Below are 23,254 nucleotides of genomic sequence, written 5' to 3'. Positions count from 1 at the left end.
ACCAAATTAAGTCTGATCCAGAATAAACAATTCTCATCTGGAAATCTAGCAGTTTCAGAAAGTACTGTCCAAGGGTGAAAAGAAGGCCCACAAAGCTGATCTGCATAATTATGTAAGTCTTTAGGAAGGAGGGAAGAAGTGTCACAGCACTGGGGTGCATGGGAAGAAGCAAAGGTGAGAAAAGCAGATCTCGGGCCTCAGAGGGCTTTTATTACGGAGCAGACACGGGGCTCCCACGCCTGCCCCATGCTCCTAACCGACCTCCATCAGTTTTCCCCATGCTCACCCAGCAAACCAGGCCTCAAACAAGGGTTCTATCATCCAACCCCAACAACAGAAATTACTTTCACATAGTCATGTGAGGAGCATTGCACGTGAAGGAACTCATTTGAAATGAAACTGAAGCTGAGTTATCACAAACATGTCAAGACCATTCATACTCACCTAAGATTCAGGTTTTGCCACAGTTACAAAATCATTAAGGCAAAGGATATTGCCAAGGGTGGCAGAAGTATTAAGGTAACAGATCTAAGATGGAGAGGTAAGTGAAGAAAAAAGGGGACTAATGAAACTTCTAATGAGAATGAAGAATCTGGTATATTGGGTTTGACTATTTCAAACTCCCCAAGGCCCCTTGTATTCATATATATCCGCTTTCATTCAACATTTATCACCAACTATGCTACACTGTAGGGAGATGTAGCCCTACAGAACAAAGTCCCAACTCTCAAAAACATCAATCACTTTGTAAAAAAGCCATTAAGACCCATAAAGATACTCAGCAGAATGAACTGGTCCAATTACCGATGAAAGGACGAAGGATGTGACAAGAGGAGAAGGGCCTCTTCAGCACAGGGGTAAGAGGTGGTTATCAGGGAAGCATTCATTTAAAAACCACCTTACACAGATCTTGGGTAACACAAGAGACAGCCACAGGCAGCGTGGGGATGAAAAGACCATTCTGAGTAGAGCCAACAGCATAAGCTAAGGCAGGAAAGTATAGCAAAAGCCTGATTAACGTTTTGTGGGAACACGATGCTAAGGCTGTAAAGGTTCTAAAGCCAAATTACGTGCCTTAAATGTGCTCAAGAATCTGGACTTCATTCCATAGGCAGCAGGAGGCAGCTGAAGTCTGTACACATGAAGAACAGTAAGTTCTAGGAAGAATGGTGACCTAGAATGAAGCCTTATAATACAGGTACACCTCGTTTTATTGTGCTTCCCTTTTCTGCCTTCACAGATGGTGCCTTTTTCACACACTACACACTGAAGATGAGACCCTCCACCAGCAAGAGCTCCGCTTTACTGCGGTGGTCTGGGACCAGACCTGCAGTGTCTCCGAGGTCTGCCTGGACAGAAGGCCCAAGCAATGGTTCTCAGTGCACAAGCAGACCACCTGCAGTGCTGAGACACTGTCGCCAGACCCGCCCACCAGATGGGGGGGGGCGGCATCGTATGTGGGACGCGGCTCCCGCGTCATCCCAAGCTTTTGAAAGTAGCCCAGGTGATTCTAATATGCGACTAGGGTTGAAAGGCATTGTTTCTGATCTATATAGTTTATGTTGATACAGTAAGACTCACATCACAAAAAATGCCCCCCCACACACACACACAAGATGTGTATACATCTCTCAAACAGAATTAATTCTAAAACCACGTGTAACAAGCTAAACTGATCCAGTAAATTTAAAACTAAAAGCACACCATTACACCATTCCCATCACAAAAGAAAAACAAATAGTGAATATATACAATTTATTTATTTAATAAATTAATGTCATTCAAAATACAGTGCCAGAACATTATGCAGTTGAACATGCTAGTAACGCTTGTCACGAAGCACCTGTGCCCGTGTTAGGTTGGCGGCGCCCGCTCCTGCTAGTGGTTCCTGGGATTAATGCCAGAGCAGCGCAGTTGTCTGCTCTCCTGCACGGCTGATGCAGGAATTCCTGAACAGTTCACCTTCCTAATCCTACCCCCACACACAACAGCTTAAAAAAAACACACCCTGACAGCTAACGGTATCTACACACAATCACTCTACAGTAATGCTTGTTATTAAATTAAGATGTAATGACCTGGTTAACCCACTCTAAATCTTTAAGGTGGAGGAATACAACAGCAGCAGGTAATTATACGCATGAGCCCATGTTACTGGAATACAGGAAGTGGAGGCATTTACTGATTGAAGCTCCACACAGACCCGCACAGTGAGGGACTAGCAACTCTCATTGCAGCCCAGCAACTTCAGTCCACGCCTGGGAAGTGACCAGCTGATTGGAAGACCTGTATGCTCGAGTATAAGTTAGTGAAAAGAATACATGCACCTAACAGTATAGTTAGACCGGTCCTGCAGTCATAGCTTTCCCTGTGCAATACTGTAAGATGGAAGATCTTCCTCAACTGAAGTACAGGATTTAGACGACATTTCTGTACCAACACGGACGTTAGTGTTAAACGCAGCTGAATTAATTACACTGAAAAACTGTATTCCAAGACTTCAGAACAGAAGCACGGGAATGAAATACATAGACTAAAATAACCTCAGCACGATTTAAGATATACCACACTAGGAACAGGAAACTACTTTAATAAGTGAACTTTTGGAACTGTACATACACAGGGCTAACAATGTTAGGTAATCCAGATTCTATGCTCTCATGATACACATAAAAGTTTCTCAATTATTGGATAATCTATTTCATATTATGGAAGCATATCTTTCTGTAAGACTCACTGATATATATTATACTGATGCAAATATTAACTAGGGCATAAAAATAAAATTTATCAAAGATAGATTTTTATGTACTCATATTTAGTCCTTTCATAGCCTCTCTTGCTTAGCAAAGAAAATGACAAAGCACGTAAGCCAGGCGTGCACTCCCTGGATTCCCTCCCAGCTATACAGGTGGTAGCGCGACCATTTCTCCATCCAGTTCAAACTCCTCTGTTCCATCCGGTGAGAAGAGATAAGCTGGTGGTTTCCATGGAGATTCTTCAAGGCAGGACGGATAAAGTTTCCCCACAGTGCATCGAAAATCTCTCCCTAAGTCCCACAGCACACGTTCAGATATATGCTGCCGCAGAGACCACCGGTCAAGTTCCAGGTCGTATTGGTAGGTGACGTATTTAGCTCTCTCATTTAAGTGGGTTTCTCGCATAAACACACACAGAGAATTTGAGATCACAACAGCTCTAACACAGGGGTCAGAGTACCTCTTGGCAGGGATGTTGGCTGCCATTTTCCACTCATTTTTATTCACATCATAAATTTCCACAGTTACTGAAGACCCATCCACAGTGCCGGAGGGGAGTCTTATGCCAGAATTGGTAGCAATATGCAACCCTCCGATATAGAAAATTTTATCACCAAAAGCTGCAGCTGAAGCGAAGGACCTGCTAGTCTGCCTCATGGCCATTTCTACCCACGAATCAGACCTTGGGAAGTAACAGTACATGAGGTTCAGTGTCATCACATAAATGCAGTCGTGAACCACAACTGCTGCGCTCCACTGCCAGGCGCACGGCAGAGGGCTCACCATGGTCCACTCGTCCTTCTCCGTGTCATACCTTTCCACGGTCCTCCGGTTAAGTTCTCCACCCACACTGTCTCCTCCGATTGCATAGATATAGCCTTCACAGCAAACCAGAGATGGCTTTATGCGCACAAAAAGCATCGGGGTCTTTGCAAACCAGGTATTTTGCTGTGCATCAAACCAATAAAAGCAATTCACAGTTCTGAAGGCAGTCTGAAGTTTGCTTGTTTTACTGTGGTTTGTTTTTGTGTTTTTCAAAGGAATTTGACCACCTGCTATATAAATGTCATTATCAGGAGTTACAACGGTCCCAACTTTATGCAAATCAGCTGGTGGGCTACACAGCTTGTAAACTTTTTCGGCTTGGGGACTGTAACAGACAGAAGAGTAAAGACTACAAGGATTTTCTGAAGATGCTTCAATGAAAATCATCATCTCCTCTTTAGTCATTCCAAGTCTTGGTTTGAAAAACTTGGGCATGGACTTATACAGACCTTGAACCACTACAGACTTATCATTGGGTGGCAGACCTTGAAACCAAGCTCTCTGTGTTACTTCTGAAAGTGCATCAATTCTGATTTGGCTAAGAACTGAAGACAAATACTGGGATCGTGATTCTGTGTTGTACTCTAGCCATAGCATAGCAGCTTCACGAACCGTCTCCTCCTTTTCTACATTTAAATTGTCACTACTGAGAATGTCTATCAGTAAGTCATGTGACAGCTGCATGAAAGCTTCCTGGTGATACACAGCAGTGAACTTGTGCTCCACCATTCTTTTAGCACTTTGTTTTAATTCCTCACAACTGAACAGATCAGCAAAACTCAACAATCGCACACAATTCTCTGCATTTATTTTTTTAATTAAATATTCTCGACAATGTTGTAACACATCTTCTACCTAAAAATGAAAAAAAAAACAAAGATGATCAAGGTAGGATAGACAAATTTTATTTTTCTGTTAAGACACAGATATGTTAATCAGATCTCTGTACTATAGTTTTTATTTTTAGATACGGATATTTGGGCTAAGAGATCACATCTTTCGTTATAATAAAATTAGAAGACTACGCATAGCTTTGCATTTCTTCTTCCTGTCCAGTGGCCTACTTAACTGCCCTATTTAGGAGTCAGCACTATAACATTAAATAGGCTCTTAAGAAACTAAACAGTCTTAAGGCAAAGGGATGGAAATTCACGTATACGTTATACACTTTTCTAGGCTTTAAAAAATATATAATTGAGAACCAAATGAAAACAACAGAAATAAATCATAGCACAGGAAATGATAATTGCTGGTAGCTGGAATCTGGTTTTCTCAAAATGGACACCACAGACAAATAAAATCAGAAAATCGTGCACAATGACTAAGAATAGTTATTATTTGCCTGTCTTATTTTGAGAGCTAAGATAACCAAAGGAACAATATATGTATTTCTGTGTAGTTATAAATCACCTGCGTCTGATGACCCACCTTAGCCATTCTAGGTTTTCTACATTTGTTTTAAGAAGGAAAAGTAGATCTCAGTTGAATAACTGCTACCTACTATGTTGATTCAACATCATAGCAATTAACTAAAAGCAATTTACAGTGAGAGGTTGGGTTGCTTGGGTTCAAAACTTGGATTGGCCAGTCAGTACTTGTACAGTATTAGAAAAGCAGCTCTACTTCTCTAAGCCTCAGTTTTCTCTTGTATAAAATAGGGAAAACCTTACAAATATTTATTGTAAGGATTACACGAGAACCCATATAAAGCACAGTATGGTCTCTGGCATATAAAACCATTATTATTTCATGTGGTTAATAGTGAAAATCATAAAATGCCCCATCCCAGGCTGACCAGGGCCACTCAGTCCAGCAAGCAGTCCTACTTTGCATTTGGCCAATCATATGCATAAGGTTTTCAGTAACATGGTTGGAAAAAAACTGTACGAACAGTTGTCAGTACTTACAGTAACAAAGTGTTTTGGAATCCAAATTTCTTAAAATTTCTCATTTTTTTTAGCAATTCTATAAAACACCTGCTTTTAGTTCCTGGCTTTAAAACAGTTAATGAACTTACATGTTATGGAAAGACAGCACTTACAGTTGGCATTTCCCTGTTTCAAGCTTGGATTTAGGATATGACTGACTCTAATTCTAAAGCATCTGGAAGCTACCTACTATGGCCTTAGTTTCCCCAGAGTTATAGGTATACTAGGTACCTACTATAGGCACAGTATTTTAGTTTAGTTTAAATTCTTCCCCTTAAGAGCTCAATGTGGTCACATGGCTGTTCTACATACTTAAGTTTGATCATTTCCATAACGATATTGAAATTTTCTGTGAAAAGTAATACCATCAAAAATTAGTACATCTAAGCATTTAGCAAAAAAACCTAAAGCACTTACAATTTAATGAACACTGTTAAACACTGCTTTTACTTGAAATCTGAATTCTTCAAGGTACCTACCTGACACAGAATATGAAACCAGTATGAAATGTTTACTTCTCTTTTTAATTAAGTTCCCATCTATAACTAAATTAGACGACTGGCTGATCAAATCCTATTTTGTCTTTCCCTTACACATTTTAAAAAGAAAACTTTTACCTTCTAAAATCTGCAACAAGAAAATTACATATGTGTATCACTGATGAAATAATGTTTCTTGAAAAAACGTAACTCACAGCTGACACACGTAACTGGGAGGAAAAACCGCTCACCTGCAGGAAACACGCTGTTTCATAGAGCTGCTCTACAGTGCTGTCATTTATTGCCAGGTTACCCGTGTACGCGTACGTTATTATTATCTGTAAGGTGGCTGCATCCACATTCCTCAGATGCACGTGTGTCTGTTTGCTTTCACTGAGTCCACTCATGAACATGGCCCTAAAGCAGAGAGGGAAAAAGCAAAGCTTACGGGTTTACTATAAAACAAATGTAGAGCTCAAAAGAAAAAACATGGATGTTTATTTTTGGTACTTGCTGAGGGACAATTAACTTATGGGGAAAACATGTGAGAGAGACAACAGACAAGTATAATCTAGTGCCAAAGACAGACCTAATTATTCCACTGCGCCATTCTGAGGGACAATATCAAAATTCCCTTACAGGCGTACCTGGTTTTCTTGAGTTTCACCTTATTGTGCTTTGCAGACACTGTTTTTTTTGTTTGTTTGTTTTTTACAAATTGAAGACCCTCCACCAGCGAAGATTACAACTCACTGAAGGCTCAGATGGTTAGCATTTTTTTTGCAATTAAATATTTTTAAATGAAGGTATGTAGAATATTTTTAGACATAACACCATTGCACTTAATAGACTACAGTATAGTGTAAAAGTAACTTTTATATGCACTGGGAAGTCAAAAAATCCATGTGCCTTGCTTTGTTACAGTATCCACTTTACTGAAGTAGTCTGGAACGGAACTCGCAGTATCTCTTAGGTATGCCCATATTCCTTATAGTCATAAAATGGAATACTATTCAGCAATAAAAAGGAACTAAATATTGATACATATTACCACACAGATAAACCTCAAAAACATGCTCAGTGAAAGAAGCCAGATACACAAAAACCACACATTGTATGATTCTATTTAAATGTATGAAATGTCCCAAAAAAGCAAATGTATAGAGAGACAAAAGGGAGATTAGTAGTTGGGCTGTAGTAAAAATGGTGAGTGACTATAAGTGGGCACAAGATGATAGAAATGTTTCAAATTAGACTGTTGAGATGGTTGTTTATCTCTGTAAATATACTAAAATTCAATTAGTTATACACTTAAGATGGGTGGATTTTATGGTATGTAAATTGTCTCTCAACAAAGCTGTTAAAAATTTCATTTACTCAATGATTTCCTAAAAACATGCAGGACTGTTTCCTAAGAATCTAGTGTATACAGGAAACTATGCTGGAAAGGAATTAGCATTGCAAGAATACAAAGTAGAATGGCCATGTGTAGGTGAGAGGTGAACAAACAATGCCAAGAACATTACTGTTGCACAGGAGACAAAAGCCTGTCGTGATCAAAAGTGGGCATCACAAAAAGTGACATCACCAAAGCAGTCACTAGCGTGGGCCCTCAGGGACAAGATGACGAAGGCATTCAACTTGGATAACAGCGTGACTGAGGGTAGAACGTAAGAACCGTCTATTCCAGGGGCATGGCTGAACACAGGGTCATGCAAGAGAGTAGGAAGTGAACTGGGAAGATGAGTGGCAGTTAGACCACAGAGCAAGGGTTCTCCAAATGAGACACAGGAGCCTAAGCTTTTTCTTACGGATACAGGTGCCAGGGTTTTGAGCATGGGGTCATTAGGTAATAAAAGGTACTCTAGGATGAATACTCTGTACTACCAAACCTCAAGGGCCAAAGACTAGAAACAGGAAAACTGGTTCTGAGGCTACTACTGCAATAACCGAGATGAAAAGTAAGAAGAACCTGTACTACGGTGGCAGAAATGGATACAAAAGCTTTGACAAAGAACCAACAAGAGCTGGTGATTTTCTCAAAATAGGGAACGGGGTACAATAGGAAGTAAACAGGGAAAGAATCAAAGCTACCTGTTTATTTTCAAGTAAGTGCCTGAAAAAATATTGTCAACCATTGAGAGAAAAATTGTTAGGGCCAAGGAAGTTAATTCTGGGAGAAAGGAGAGTTAAATTTTTGGATACACTTAATTTGAGGTAAGGGCAATTGAGTCAAATAGAAAAAATACAATAATCAGTTAAGTATTTAACAACATTACTGGAACGGTGGAGGACAGGCATTAATGCAGGTAACTCTGAATGACCTATAAAGTGACGTGGGTTAAAGCCCATTAATTTATATGAGGGAAACTAAAAGAAAAGAAAAGCCCACCTAGTATCCCAAAGACCAACCTGAGGTAGAATTCAATTAGGAGAAAAAAGAATGACAGAAGGTTGAGATTCACCAGAGAAATGAGCAGTAAGGACAGCAGCTAAGACTGCAGGCAATTAGGGAGCAGAGGACTGGCACAAACAACATCCATCAGGGTGGGTGGTGACTTCCTCCGGAAGAATACAGGATGGGCATAAATAAACCCTAGAGTAATGGCGAGCAGGAACTGTTCCTGGAAAACATCCTAGACAGGACAAGAAACTCTCTAAAAACACCTACTGCTACTGGCTTCACCTGTTTGACATGGGAAAATGGGAGCTAGCCAAAAGAAGCCTGAAAAAGAACTGTAAGAGCTCTGAGACAAAAATAGAAGATTTAGGGGTCACAAGGGGTTTTTACATCTATTCCAGTAGAAGGTCGTAACTTTGGAAGAGAAAGTAGGGCAAGGGAACAGCTGATTATACAGATGACACCGAGACTGGTCATTCTAGACTATGGCTTATTACACCGGGATGATGGACTTCTGTGAAGGAACTGTGCTTCCGGGAGACCGAAGACAGAAGCAGCCCAGCCAAGCTGATCATGAACATTTTAAACAAACATTTTAAAGAGCGAGCAAATACTGAATTACATAATATTTTAACAGGCTGAAGTATCACAATGTTAAAGATGCTGAGTAATTCTCTCATTGGGGGTCTAAAAAGAACTGGTAAATGTAACCAAGTAGAAACTACTGCTTCAGAGGCTCTTTTGATTTCAGACATTGTATTGATTCTTGGTGGGATGAACTGGTAACTCAAACTGCATAGGGAAGAATGTATCTAATTCAAAAGGCAAAATTTCTAATAGTAAATTTCAAATGATAAAGACTGATAGTAGTATTACGTATATGTGAAGACAATGAAATCTACAAACCTGAAAACAAAATCCAATTGAAGAATACTTGGGAAAAGATCAAACTGTGGAAGTACATGATAATCTATCTACCCAGACCAGAGAGAAGATGTATGTGGGAGAAAATAATCATGAGCGTGTTTATACCGTGGATTATGAAACTGGCCCAGACACAGGATTTTCAAGATGACTGGCTTTATTCCTAAACATGTACTGGACTATTCTTTCTACTTATTATTTCTACTCATTATCTGATTGTCTTTAAGGAGAATATATTATCTCAGAAGACCAAGGATGCTAAAGAAGGGAACTAGCTAGCAATGAGGAAATAACAGTAGCTTAAGAAGGACTGTGTTGTCTTTAAGATTGTAACATTAATGAAAGATTTAAGTTTCTTGCTCTAAAGGAAAACCAATTCCAATCCAATCAGTTAAAGGTAAATAATAGGGCTGGCCGGGTGGCTCAGGTGGCTCCTAACACCGAGGTCGCCGGTTCGATTCCCACATGGGCCAGTGAGCTGAACCCTCTACAGCTAAGACTGTGAAAACAACAGCTCTGTCTGGAGCTGGGCTGCCGTGAGCAGCCGGAGGTCGGCATGAGCTGCCGCGGGCTTGCCAGAAGCGGCCGGTGGCCAGCGTAGTGGCCGGCAGCCAGCAAGAGCTGCCGTGAGCTGCTGTGAACGGCCGATTGACGACCGACAGTCGGGGAAAATGCAAGGGTCATAACACCAGCATGGACCAGGGAGCTGTATCCTTACACAACTAGACTGAGAAACAATGGCTTGAACCAGAGTTTGGGGGACGGGGGAGTAAATAAATAAATAATAACCTCATGACTAGAGAATTTAAAGAATAGTGTTATCTATATAATCACAAATAAATGAGAAAGAAAAAGGGAAGCCATCTAAATAAACCCACGTGTTACTTTATGGCAGAGACGAAGACAAACAGAAAATATTAGAATTTCTGCATAAGTTTAAAAGTTAGACTAGATGACTGCTAAGGTTACTACCACAAAGGTTCTACTGATTACAAATGTCATCTGAAAATCCACAACTAAGGCATAAAGCTCTTTCTAATAATGTGTAATCAATTTATAATCTATGGCCATCAGAAAGGGAAAGCTAATGGGCCCAGGTGTTCTAAGATTCTATAACCTTGAATTTCTAACACCATCTACTAAACCAACAGATCTGGAAAAAAATAACCATCACAATCATTTAGGAAGCTTTTAAATACACAAATTCTGAAACTGTAACCCAGACCCATTGACTCAAATTTCTAGGTTTGAAATCTAAGAATATCTATTTGTAAAAGCACCCAATAGTATTCTGACAATCAACCAGGTTTTGGAACCACTATTTGCAAATACGCTAAGCTTTCTAAGATAAGAAAATCAGTGTCTGAAATTACATGAAAAATCCACAACTTAACCTGAAGCAATTGCAGACACAGCAAGCAATTGGCATTTGGGCCTTAGCTTCTGTAATCATGAGATGGGTTACACTGAGGAAGGTGAAGTTTCTACATCTTCAGTGTACGTGAAAGTCAAATTGAACCTGTCCTGTCCACAGCTGCCACTAAAAAACAGCAGAAATTAACATTTACTGCTGATCTCCACCTGACTTAATATTTGTAGTAGGAATATAGTGGTCCACATTTAATTCACCTGTATTCACCCTGTCCCTTTCAAATATTAAGTAAAAATTCAACATACGGGCAGAACACAAAGGAATTTCTATGCCTTAACTTCTATTCTTCTCATGAAACACGTAACAAAGAGAAACCCACTTAAAAAAAAGATTAAAAAATTGAAAAGGATCATAAAAGTGGAAAGTTAAGCTTTACTTATTTCTAATTAGCAAACAATAACTAAATTAACTTCTAAAATTCTCAGTCATTCAGAACACCAACAATGTTATCAATTACTAAATATTTTAATCTAGCAAGGAGTCTGATAAGGCTGAAGGATATCACAAATGACAACAGTAACCAAGAATGAGAAAAATATACTTTTACAAAGGAAATAAAAAGTCCTTAACATGTGTGAATAGCACTAATTATCCTCTAGAAATTATTAGAGCCTACTGTACTTTTTAATATATTAACGACCAGTTTTTAAAATTCAATTATTTTGACTTCTCAAGACTAAATGAAAATTACCCCATTCATTTTTCTTTCTTTTAAGGGAAAAATAACATCTGAATCTTCTCACTTCCCCATCATTAAAATCTTTCCTTAGTCAATTTCAACCAATTTCTTGTATTTAAACCTTTGTAACAACTGCTTTCACCTGTCCCTTACTTATGAACTGTTTTGGAAAGCACTACATCCTCTGAATAGAAAATTAACAAAACATTAAGACATCTATTTTTTTTAATTTAAATAATGCTTAAAAGAATTCCTAACCAGGGGCCAAATATATAGTGATGGAAAGAGACGAGACTTTGGCTGGTGAGCACACAGTGCATTACATAGATGATGTATTACAGAATCCTACGTTTGAAATTTATATAATGCATTGACCAAAGTCACCCCAATAAATTTAATTAAAAAAACTAAAAAAAGAATTCCTATTAAAACATTAAAATAAACTGATATTCTGCATTTGAAATACAAACTAATCAAGATTAAAGTACTTACCTAAAATAAGAGCTACATGTTGCAAGAACCATCTTATGACAAGGGAATTCAGTGCCCTCAACAATTAACACTATGTCAGTAAACAACTGCTGTTCATAAAACAGTTTTAACTGCTCCAACAAGGACACAGCATATTCAGTATTGATCTGCCTGTCGTCTTGAGTGGACATGACTGTATTCCATTAATATCTCCCGGAGCAGATTAGAAAAGTCAGTCTTACTGATGGAAGGTCAAGTGAATGCTTCAGAAATAAAGAAAGGAGAAACTCTGCTTGCTGTTACCTGCAGCATTCAGAAACAAGACTGACACATTCACTAATGGATAGTAGTATCTTGTTATAGACTTAAAATCACTCCTAGGTCATCGTGTGTTAATTAGGTTCTTCAGAGTTTCTCAAAACAGTCTGCAGACATCTTGCTCCAATTTGCAGTTGTTGTGCAGCTCATGAGTAAAAAAGAATAACACGCGAGGTAGATTTCGTGGCAACATCCTATGTCCCGTGGATCTTCTGGGTAACTAAAAAGAAAAAAAGTTCAGTTAGAGTATCTAGGCCAGTATAATTCAGAGTTTTTAAAATGGCAGACTTAAATATAAATTATATTTATTTGAAGTTCAACTTTAGCTATTACCATAAAAATGAAACACGAGAAAAAGGACATTTTTTAAAGTTTATTACATTTAAAATGAAAAGAAAGACTGAAGGAAATTAACATTTGTAGTCTTAACTTTTTGCCTTTTATGCAAAATATAAACATTCTAGAAAATAAGGAGCACATAACAGGCATACATTTTTAAAGTTCTTTAAAAACAAAGAATTTAAATTACCACAAAGCCAGATCTATTTGTTTAGTGGCAATACATGACCATAATTTAAGAGGAAACAAACCTTTTTCTTGCAGAGATTCTCATTTTGGGGATATATCTTAAATGCATTCACAAAAGCTTTATATATAATTATTAAACTATATGATAAATAGACTCAATTTATTTCCAAAGTATAAACTACCGTGTTTCCCCGAAAATAAGAACTAGCCCGACCATCAGCTCTAATATGTCTTTTGGAGCAAAGATTAATATAAGACACGGTCTTATTCTACTATAATATAAGATCAGGTATGTAATATAATAATAATATTATACCGGGTCTTATATTAATTTTTGCTCCAAAAGACGCATTACAGCTGATGGTCCCACTAGGTCTTATTTTCAGGGAAACACAGTATATATTTTTAAATTTGCAGTTCAATTCTATAAGGGAAGTATATGTAATATATATCTTCGTACAGTATTTCCTTCCTAGAAATCTTTGTAAGAGCATACAATTTTACTGGAAAAACCCTACAAAACATGGTAAAATAGACACATGTTCCTATACAGAGGACTCCGTATTATATTATACAAATATAAAAGTTCTCCAAATTAGTATGTAAATTTAATATAAATCCAATTTAAACCCTATTTGCAGAGGATTCATCTGGAAGAATACACAAAAGTTGCCGAGATATTTGGGGACAGGAGGCAAGTTTTTCCTCATGACATCGAATATTAAAATGTATTACAAATCTACAATAAACTCAAGTAAACATAAGAAATTAGATATGATAAAGATAAACATGGCATTTCAAATTAGAAAGACTGACTTATTTCAACAAATAATGTTGGAACAACTGGCTAACCACTTGACGAAATTAAAACCAAGGTTTAGTCACACTGCATACCATTCATCAAAAAAAACTCCAGCTGAATTAAAGTTTAACTTTAAAAATCAGTACTTACAAGATATGGCAAAGAAATTACAAACCAGGAAAAGCAGAGGGACAATCCACACAGAATGCTATTACCGTGTTTCCCAGAAAATAAGACCTAGCCAGACAATCAGCAATAGTGCATCCTTTGGAGCAAAAATTAATGTAAGACCTGGTATTATATTATATTAATTATATTATACCAGTCTTATGGTAAAATAAGACTGGGGTCATATATTAATTTTTGCTCCAAAAGATGCATTAGAGCTGATTGTCTGGCTAGGTCTTATTTTCAGGGAAACACAGTAAGAGGTAAAAACTACCACCTCTTTTCTAATTAGGTATCTCTTAGTTCCCATAATCAGAAAGTCAAGTGCTGTTGCCATGAAACCTATGAGTATCACTGGAACCACTAATACTTTTTCTCATAAAATACCACCTATATGTCAGAGATCACATTGTACTTCCTCCCAATTATACTATTGCAGGAACTGCTAACTTGATATAAACTGTCAATTTCCAGCCAAGTAACTATGGAACTAAAACAGGTGCAAAGGCAGAGTGAGACCTTGGGTCATTTAAGGTAGTAATGACTTTGTTCTTCCAGATCTGCAAGTTACACTATAAATCTAAGTTCTACTGTCCCTAAGGCTAATACTACCTAAAATCACTAGCTATTTTCACATATTAATAATGCAGCAAGGTCTGGTGTTAGTGAGGGTGTGGGAATATGAGCATTCTCATACAGGAGTGTAAGGTGACACATTACTACAAGGCCTTACTTATTCAAAACTCTTGGAGCGAGATATGTTCTGGAATTTCGAATTTTTCAGATTGTATAGAGATAGCGTGGTGCACAAATTGTGTATTACAAGACTCTCTCAAAGAGTCTGGGGCAGCATGCCATAACTGAACATATTACTATCTTTACTGTAGAAAATATGAACAGTGTGAAAAATAGTATTATATAGAGCCTCATGTTACTTGAGGTCAGGCTGTGCTAAGTTTTATTAAAAATTCGATTTTAAGAGCTTTTGAATTTCAGAACTGCAAGTGAAGTATTGTCTAGAGAAGGTATATATGTGGCATTGTAAGTGCTTAATAACTCGGTCTGTCAATTCTTCCTCTGAGAAATTTATCTACAGAAATGCTTGTATTAATAAACTGAAAGGCCTAAACCCAGCTGCAAGGACCAAAATCGTCCCCATCCATATTTAAACCAGGTGACAGGAACTGGCGGCCAGGGCCAGGATAGATTTGGACCACACTCCTAGATCCCAGAATTCCTTGCAGGCTAGCTGTACGGGCTCACTCTGGTAATTTCTTTAACCTCATACTATGATCTGATATTTGGCAGTGACTTTTTTGAGACCCATGTAGTTTGTTATGTCTGGGCTATACTAGGTTTGATTTTTTTAAATCATATGCATGAAACTGTATTAAAACAACTGAAGACATCTTTTAAAAGTACAGTGGGCCAACCTGATGTAATGCTCACTATCACTGATTTATACACCCTATTCCCACCCTTCTCCTCTGTAATTAAGGGTATATTTTCTACCTGATGAGGTCATTTTTATTTAGCATATCTTAATATTAAAATAGGCTGAAAAAGTATGCCATACAAATATCATATTAATAAACTTAATAACTTAAACAGATCTGTATCTAGTACAATTCAAAATAAAATATCACTTCTCTGGGAACATGGACTTCAAAATGTATTAATTAAAAATGTGAAAAGTTGCAAAGTTTAAGATGATCAACCAATAACCTTAAAATGCGTGTAACATAAACAGTTTTATAACAAGATGACTTCTCTCCTAAAAACAAAAATTGAAATCGATATCCTAAATACTGAAACATTTCAAAATGTGTACTATATCACTTAATTACCGATGATGTAGCACATTTTATAATTGTCCTTCGAATATATTGTCATATATATCATTCTGTATTATATCTAAAATTCACTTCAAAATAAGTGATACATCCTCTTATCTGTAAAAGTTAGCATCCTCAGACAGTAATTTTAGGTATCAAGGCAATTGTTTACTTAATTTTCTATTATAAATTAATGGCTACTTAAATCAAACTCAACAAATGCTTACTGAGTATTTACTAAGTGTTGGTCATTGTTCTAAGTACTCAGCGTGCAAGCTGCCAACCACCAGAGCTCGAAAACACCAGGTGCATTTACTCTCAGTATACACTACAGCCAATACCATGAATATCATTTTTAAAAAGTGTGTTTTAAACCCAAACGAGATCAACTCAATAGCCAAAAGAGGTAGGCAAATGAGGGAAGTTAGGTATAAGAAACATTTTTCTTGAAATCTAGTTGTCTTGATCTTTCATTTCCAAACGTTTGATAGCTACAAGAAATTTTACTTTACCATAAAAAAAAAACAACACAAAAAACTATAGTACAAAGAAAATGATCAAAGGAGGTAGTTGGCCCTACCCCCACTACTAACAGTGGTTTGCACTGCAGAGGAAGGAAAAATTTATTGAAGACCTATTTAAACCTTCTGAATTTAACATATACACTAATTAATTTAGAAAACCCCAAACTTTCAAAACATGTACTATTCTGTTTTTTCATCATAAAGTTAAAATATTTTAGACTTTGTAAGCCATAAGGTCTCTGTCCCAAATTCTTAACACTGTTGTAGCCTGCGAGCAGCAAGACAGTATGTAAATGAATGGACATGATTGTTTCAATAGAACTTTATTTACAGTGTAACAGGCTGCAGGCCACATATAAAATCTCTGCTTCAGACTGTTTCTTGATCAAATATTAAGAGTCAGTGAATAATATGCATAACTCAAGTTGTTTTTCTTGGAAGAATGTTTCTCCCTTCAGATCACAAAAACAAGGAAAAAGCACAAATCTTGAAATGCTTGAAAGTTGAATTGAATATAATTCTTAATCTAACCTGTTTATATTCCACTTTTCTTTTCAACTGAAATATTTTAACATCTCCTAACAATTGCTTTCCCCACCTACTGTAGGTTCAATGGACTTGTGAAATACTTTTTCTTTTACCTAGTGTGAGTACCCTTTATGAAAGGTTAAGAAAAAAAGGGACATTCCTCTCCAAGATAATCTGTTGGGGGAAAAAACCACAATAAAAAAAAAAAACTATTATAGTCAATAACTTACTTTTTATTTTATCAACTGCAATATCTACATACATTTGAAAAACAGAAGATGTACACAAAACAATGCTTGTATAAAGAAATTTAGTGGATACATGGATTCATTAGATGAACCAAAGGACAGAGATTGGGAAATCAATGTGACATGCCACAATTCCTCAATTCCTGACACCAGGCAAGATTAACAAGAAAGAGTAACAGGAAAATCCTATATTGTAAAGCAGGTCACTAGAACATATTCCAGAGTGAAAAATGCCAACGGGAATGAGAATTAAATGGGAGCCACACAAACACAATGTTATGAAATTCAGAATCTGAGTGTACTGTGACATAAAAACTATGGGTATTCTCGTTCCTTTTTCTAAGTTCTGGACTCAATTCAATGTTTTTGATTTGCTTTAATGGCAGAGAAAAATAGCAATGAATAAGGTTAGAAGGCTATCCACAGGATAAGATCCTTCCTACTCTCTACCCACTGACTTTATGCAAATAATTAGGAGACAAAGACCAACTTATCTAAATCTAAGGGCTTCGTATAAATGCAGGAAATTTATAAATTAATTAAGATTGAGAGAAAAAAGAAAACACAAAAATTTAGGTTCTAATACACTGTCCAGAATACCCACGCCTCTAAGGTTCTACTGAGTGAATTCCACCACACACAAGTTTCAACACAAACATTCTGTTATTAAATGATCATTAGGATTCAATTAGTCAGCAATCCATTGTAATATATACAACTCTACTTAAAAATCTGACAAACCTTTTATGGAAAATTATTCCAACAGGTTTTCCTCCCTTAAATAATCAATATGTCTATAAAGTAAATCTTCATAGAGCTAATCTGATTTTTCATTTTCATCTTAAAATCAGAAATGGAAAAAACCCAACTTTCAAATTACTTGCACGTCAGACATGTAAGGTGATTGCCTGAAATACTCACTTCACTTTCCTATAAAGAACAGCATTAAAAAGGTATTTAAGTCCTCAGCGGCAAAAGCCAAAATACACTCAAAAGTGTACATGCAAAGAAAATTTACAAAGTAAATTATTACTGTAATACTCATAAAAAAGGGAACAGTAGTGATAAATTTTATATTCATTTTGTAGCTTCTAAATATTGGTATTAAGGGAATAGGAACCAAAATTAATTGGAGAAAAGTATGAAATGGCGAAAAAAAAAAAATCCCAAATACTTTGAAACGTTTCATAGGTTGATGGCTGTGGTTTTTAGTAGGGGGAAAGAAGGTTCTAATTTCACTTAGAAACCTAGTTTTCATTCCCACAGCTGTGTCATTTGCAGTTCCCTTCCAATGACAGCAACAGAAACACAACTAGAAGCAAAGCAACTTTTCCAATGTTAACTAAGACAAAAGATCAAGGAATAAAAGATTAAGTAACTACTCAATGTGAAAATGAGACTGATCAGCAATTAACTGAGCTGTGTCTGTGAAATGAAGGAAGGATAAAAAGATAAGGAGCTTGCAAATGCGGACTGCACAGACACGACACCTCGGGATGAGACAGTGATAGAGGAAGGGCAATGTGGATCATCATCTGTATGAAGCGCTTCCAAGTCGTGTGTTACTTAATGGAGGAGGCCTTGCTGCGCTTCCAACGCTATGCATGTCAATACAGAAGACTGAAAACTTTTCCTGGAAAGGATCCAAGGCTTTCTGAATGTCGAGTATCGCCAAAAAATTCGAGTATCGCCAAAAAATTAAGACCATGAACTGTGGAGCCAAATTACTTGGCTTGAAAGCCCAATTCTGCAACTTACTAGTTTTGTGACCTTTTATGAGTTACGTCTTTCGTTCTGTAGTATGTTCAGCTGTAAAACGGGAGATAAAAAGTAGAACTCTTCTCAATGGATTAGGATTAAACTAGTTTTATGAAGAGCTTGGAACAGTGCCTAACACACAGCTCTACTACATAGATATTTGCGATTATTTTTATGAATGCACACTCATCGGTCAAGCTTTTTGTAGCACTTTCTCAACTCCTGAATCTCCACACCTCTACTAGGTCTAAGGGTCCCAATCACAAGGTCTCACCACTTGAACACACGTCTCTTTTCTCCGTGGGTGAACGGTATTTCAGATGAACAGAAATTCATTCCAAGATTTTAGGAAGTATTTTGATGGTACAAATCAGGAAATTAGTTCAACAAAGACTAACCTTGAGAAAGGTGGTGCTAGTGCAGAAAAACTAAATGAGAGCCAGGAAGGCACGAGTCGTAAAACAAGCCTTTCTTAATTCATTTCAATGAGGAGAGATAGGTTTCTCCTTAAGGAGAACAAAATACTGGTACCAGAAATAGGTTGCTTTCAAGTTATCAAAACAACCCTGACAGTCGAGAACGTTCAGGGAGACTTGGTCTTTCAGATTGTCAACCACTACACAAAACAGAATTTTTTGGGACTGTGACAAACATCAATTAAAAAACAAATACTTTGCCTTTTGAAAAATTGATCAAGTTTGATCAATTTGAGTATAGCGTCCCCTACTCGTCAAATTCAGAACTTAGGTCTATTCCTGTGTCCCCCCTTTCCAACCACAGTGACTAGATTACATGGCTCCATCAAGTTGATTATGCTCAGTACCTTAAGTAAATTCAGGTCACAAGTATAAGCTTCTGTACTACATTATGATTAATAAGTCATCTCACTTTTTAAAAATTAAGTAAGAACTTAAAGGAGACGCCATCTGTGACAGAACAATTATGAGTGTAGTATGTCCTTTTATTTTGGATATATCATTTTTTTCCTTTTCAGCTCTGCAGTGATTAATGAATGAAAGCTGAAGAAATATAGACTAAAGTGAAATTGACCCTTACTTTTTCACTGGGATTTCATTTCCCACCAAGTCAATGATTTTTTCAATCACAACAGCAGAAGAAAATATTTCCCACATATTCAAACATACTCATGAGGTCGTTAAGGACATAGGCAATTAACAATGATTATGACTACTCATGTTCGTCAGCTTAAAAAAAGTAAAAGGTAAACAGTAATACTTAGAATCCTCTGCCTACTGTGGAAGCTACTACATGACACCACTTGTCAGAGGTATGGGAGTGGAGCAGAGAAAGAAAGGGAAAATTTTTAAAAAGCATCTCTCATTAAATGATTGTTATTTTCTCCAAATCTCATACAAAAGTCCCCCCCCACGGAGGAATCTAAGTACAGCAAATTCCTGGCAAGGGAACCAGGAGTGACCTTCATATATTTAAAAAGTTACTTGAAATCAACCTATCATTTCTACTATTCTGAGTTACTTAGTATTAGTTGCTCTATTTAAACTCCACAAAACTGAAAATGGTAAGACTGAGATATACCAAAGGACTCCGGCATTCTCATTCATATACTTTATGACAACAGAATCAATCCTTTTTCCTGGTCTTAGGAATATGGGCAAGAAAAACTACGCTTTTACCAATGTGTGAAATCTCTGGGAAAACCAAGGTATCTTTTGGCTTGTAAGTTGCATTCAAGTTTCCATGAATTTACCAGCCACCTTAAACACATTCAGTGTTTGGATCTTATGAAATATCTCATTATTTCCATTAACCAGGATAAAGAAAATCTATGGGTGAAGACTCAAATACTATGACACTTCTATTCCCACCCATCTCCTTACAGGCTCTGTGAATAAGGTTAACATTTTATGGTAATACTTCTTATGAGCAAAAAACGGACGAGTTACAGCTCTTGAAACTCTTCCTACAAGCCTGAGAGTAGAGAAAATAGCACTATGCGGGACAATAAAGCATGCGCAATAGAACTGCCATAGTCCTGTAGTCACCCTAGACAGTCACCCTCTTAAGGATTTCAGAGCCTAGTCTAAAAGGCCTTCAATAAACACTAGACTAACAAAAGATCAAAGTGAAGAAGTAAGCTTAACATCAGCAGGCAGATGGAAAGAACAGCAAACTTCCACATCATCAAGACTGGAAAACAACGGACTGGTTTTACCTTCCAATTTACTTTAGGTCAGAGAAAAGTCCTGAGAAAACGTCAGGGAAAAAGTCCTTACCAAAGATTAACTAAAATAAGTCACTCAAAATTGCAAGCGATTTGAAGTCCACACTACTCAAATTCAGGCAAAAATTCACAACTCAGAAGGAAAAAAAACAACCCACCCTGTTCATTAGTTCCCTCAAAGGAAAATATCATTTTGGTCAGACCACACTGCTCACAGGGTTTTGTTTCTGAGTGCCTGAATGCTCAGTGAGCCAGACATACAGATTCATACATAAACAACACGTGACCAGTCCTGTGCCCTACGTTTTCATTTCACAAGGAAAACTGCTACAGAAGATAGTTCACACAAACATACCCTTTTAAAGTTAGTTTTTCATTTTGGATTCTTTTTCTATTTTCACTTGAAGGGGTCATCGCGGTAGCGGACAATTCTAGAGCTTTATAGCCCGTGGAGTGTATGTTCTTCTCCCCTTGAACGAGCTATCAAAAGTTACCTTAAGATTGCTAAACCAGAAAAAAAAGGCATGAACTCAAAGTAACTGCTCTACACCAAACTAAGGGATAGTTTTCTACTCTACGATTTCTCAATTCATACGGAGAGGGAAGAGGGAGGTGGTCGAGTTCAAATAAGTTAACGATTTCACAGTCTAAACTAAACACGTACACAATTTTCCGTTTCAAAGGGCAGCTTCTGCTTCCTTTTTTAAATCATCAGTAGATCACAATGGGACCTCTGTTAATCCGGACATCTCTTGGTTACTTCAGATGTACCGGGAAAGAAAAAATGCAAGGAAGGGCTAGCCCTCCTTCGGCCCACCATCTCGTGAACACGTCGCGAGTCGCTAAGGGAAACGGCTTTATTTTGGCAAAGACGGGCGCCAGCCCGGGCCAGGGCGCCGCCCGGGAGACCCGCGGCCGAGGAGGCGCCCGGGGACCGGGGCCGGAAACGCCCCCGCAAGCGGCGCGCCCGCCGCCCCGTCCCGCGCACCAGCCCGGCGCCCGGCAGCGGAGGGGGGCCGCCGCGGGGTGCGGAGGGCTGCGCTGGCCCCCTCGCCCCTCCCCCGCCTGCGGCGGAAACGTCTCCGGTTTGAAAGATGCCGCCGCCGCCGCCCCCCACCCGCCAAGCTACAAAGGGCCGAGCCCGCTCCCGCCGCAGCCCTTTTAACCTCCCATCCCAATTCCTCTACAGATCGTCGCGGGCTCCCCCTGCCCACCCCTCTCCCCGCGCCGGCGACGCCTGCTCACCCGCGTCCCTCGGTCCCGAGGGTTGGGATCCGGTGCGGCCCGTGGCCCCGAAGACTCTGGGCCCTTGGGCGCGGCGGCGGGGGCGTGGCCCTCCCGCCGTGGCCAAGGCCAGGGTCTCGCCTTCGCCTCCCGCCGAGGAAGGCTGGCGCCGCCGCCTCCTCTTCCTTCCGGTTTCCCCTCGCGCCCTCCCTCGGTCGGTCTGTCCTGCGCGAAAATCAGCGTCCTCTGCGGGCGCCGCCGCACGCTCCTCCGGGCCAGACCACCGCCAGACTCCTCCCCCGGGGCCGCGAGACGCCCGGCTCGCCGCTCCCGCCCCGCCCCTGCGGCGCGCTCTCGCCCCCTTGGCGGGCCCCCGTCGCAGCCCGGGAACGTGCGGCCAGTGGGCCGGGGGCCAGCCCTTCCCAGGTTTTCCTTCTTACCGCTCGCGCGCGCCTAGCGCCACCAGCGGCAATTTTGCAGTTTCCCGGGTTCTCGAGACCCCCCCCACCCCCCTTACCCTAGTTTCCCCCGCCCTTTTCCTTTGCTGGATCCCACCGGAAAGCCAAAACAATTGGGTCCGCGCAGGCGCGAAAAAGGAAGCGGAAAGAGCAGGAAGGGCGGGGGCAGCGCGAGGTGACAGGGAAGCGCTATTGAAGGGGTTTCCCGGGGAAGGTCAGCCGAGGGCGCGTGCGCGGCGGAGGGTTCACCGACTCCCCCCCACCCCGGGTCCCCGCCCCCAGACGCGCAGGCCTGAGGCGCCAGCGGGTTCACGCGGTGGGGGCTTAAGGCTTAGCCTGGCGGAAGGTGAGGCTCGGAGATTTTAGTGCTAGGAAATCCAGGCAGCCAATTACCAAATATTGTGCTGTAGGCTGTTATCGCCCCCCTTGAAATCCAGAACTTTGCAGGGTAGGTGGGGGAGTGGGAATGAGGAGACCGGACAACAGCAGACCTGGGCCACGAGGGCAGACGTTGGGCGGTTGGCGGAGTGGGCTTTGTTTCCTCAACCCCTTCTCTCCAAAACACGCCCTCCGCTTTCCTGAGCGTGTTCGGTTTTTCCATCTCATCCAGAAAGCTTTCATGTTCTGGTCTGTCAAGGCCAAGCAACAACTCAAAGCAGCAGCTGAAAGGGCCCGCAGTTCTGGGGAGACGACCGTCGGGGGTGCGCAGGGGGAGCCTCTGCCTGGGAAGCCCGCAGACAGTTTTGTGCCGCAATGCGGGCA

At 39.5% G+C, this 23,254-nt stretch overlaps 1 protein-coding gene across 5 annotated transcripts; it reads right to left on the bottom strand.

The window, feature by feature from the left end:
* Positions 1 to 1,741: 1,741 nt before the first annotated feature.
* Positions 1,742 to 23,118, bottom strand: KBTBD2 (kelch repeat and BTB domain containing 2). Of its 5 annotated transcripts, none has more exons than XM_033088323.1 (4): positions 22,984 to 23,118; positions 11,920 to 12,436; positions 6,243 to 6,408; positions 1,742 to 4,439 (listed from the first exon to the last, which is right to left on the bottom strand). In XM_033088323.1, exons 2-4 carry the CDS (start codon positions 12,087 to 12,089, stop codon positions 2,904 to 2,906), a joined length of 1,872 nt encoding a protein of 623 aa, XP_032944214.1. In that variant the 5' UTR covers positions 12,090 to 12,436; positions 22,984 to 23,118; the 3' UTR covers positions 1,742 to 2,903. The 5 variants fall into 5 exon arrangements, with proteins under 5 accessions (XP_032944214.1, XP_032944213.1, XP_032944215.1 ...); XM_033088322.1 differs by lacking the exon at positions 22,984 to 23,118 and adding an exon at positions 22,552 to 22,687; XM_033088324.1 differs by lacking the exon at positions 22,984 to 23,118 and adding an exon at positions 22,475 to 22,495.
* Between the last annotated feature and the right edge of the window lie 136 nt (positions 23,119 to 23,254).

The sequence above is a fragment of the Rhinolophus ferrumequinum genome, chromosome 20 (assembly GCF_004115265.2).
Source record: "Rhinolophus ferrumequinum isolate MPI-CBG mRhiFer1 chromosome 20, mRhiFer1_v1.p, whole genome shotgun sequence".
NCBI classification, from domain to species: Eukaryota; Metazoa; Chordata; class Mammalia; order Chiroptera; family Rhinolophidae; genus Rhinolophus; species Rhinolophus ferrumequinum.
The sequence above is the reverse complement of the archived record's forward strand: the minus strand, read 5'-3'. Positions and strand labels throughout refer to the sequence as shown.